This window comes from Mastomys coucha, unplaced genomic scaffold (genome assembly GCF_008632895.1).
Source record: "Mastomys coucha isolate ucsf_1 unplaced genomic scaffold, UCSF_Mcou_1 pScaffold1, whole genome shotgun sequence".
NCBI lineage: Eukaryota > Metazoa > Chordata > Mammalia > Rodentia > Muridae > Mastomys > Mastomys coucha.
In genome coordinates, this window is record NW_022196891.1 from 68,848,288 (window position 1) to 68,848,751 (window position 464).

Below are 464 nucleotides of genomic sequence, written 5' to 3' on the forward strand. Positions count from 1 at the left end.
GCTTTTGTGCTGGGGACAGTGCCTCTGACTCTCTTGCTCCCTATAATGATGGGCCAAGAGTGAGTTCTTCCATTTCAAAGAATCTCAAGGTTTGGTAATCAGCCATGATTGCCATCAGTCTGTATGGTCCTTGACCTATCCTCAGACAGAACCCCAGTTTGTAAGAACTTTTCCAGGCCTCCAAGAGTCCTAGAAGTAGAAGTAGAAGTGCTCACCTGCACATTCAGGGACACTTGTATATATGTCATATCCTCTTCATCCATAGACTCAGCCATTTTATCATCTGGGGTGACTGCTTCATACTCTGCTTGCCCCCCATAGGCTAAGTCATGTGCGATGTCCTCCTGAGTGATCAAGTCATACACCTGATTTCTACCATTAGCAGTGCTGTGTATTCCAGTCTCTTTGTCATCCTCTTCTGTTGTTGCACTTTTCTCAGAGCTGGTGTCTGAGGTGGGTGTAGG

General features: G+C 46.3%; 1 protein-coding gene across 1 annotated transcript in view; it reads right to left on the reverse strand.

Moving 5' to 3' along the window:
* Nucleotides 1-464, reverse strand: part of Ly9 (lymphocyte antigen 9) — a 12,686-nt gene that overhangs the window by 546 nt on the left and 11,676 nt on the right. The window contains exon 3 of the mRNA XM_031379076.1: nt 216-464. This exon is cut by the window's right edge and continues 86 nt beyond it. Coding sequence (XP_031234936.1) covers nt 216-464 — 249 coding nt within the window. The remainder of the gene's footprint in view (nt 1-215) is intronic.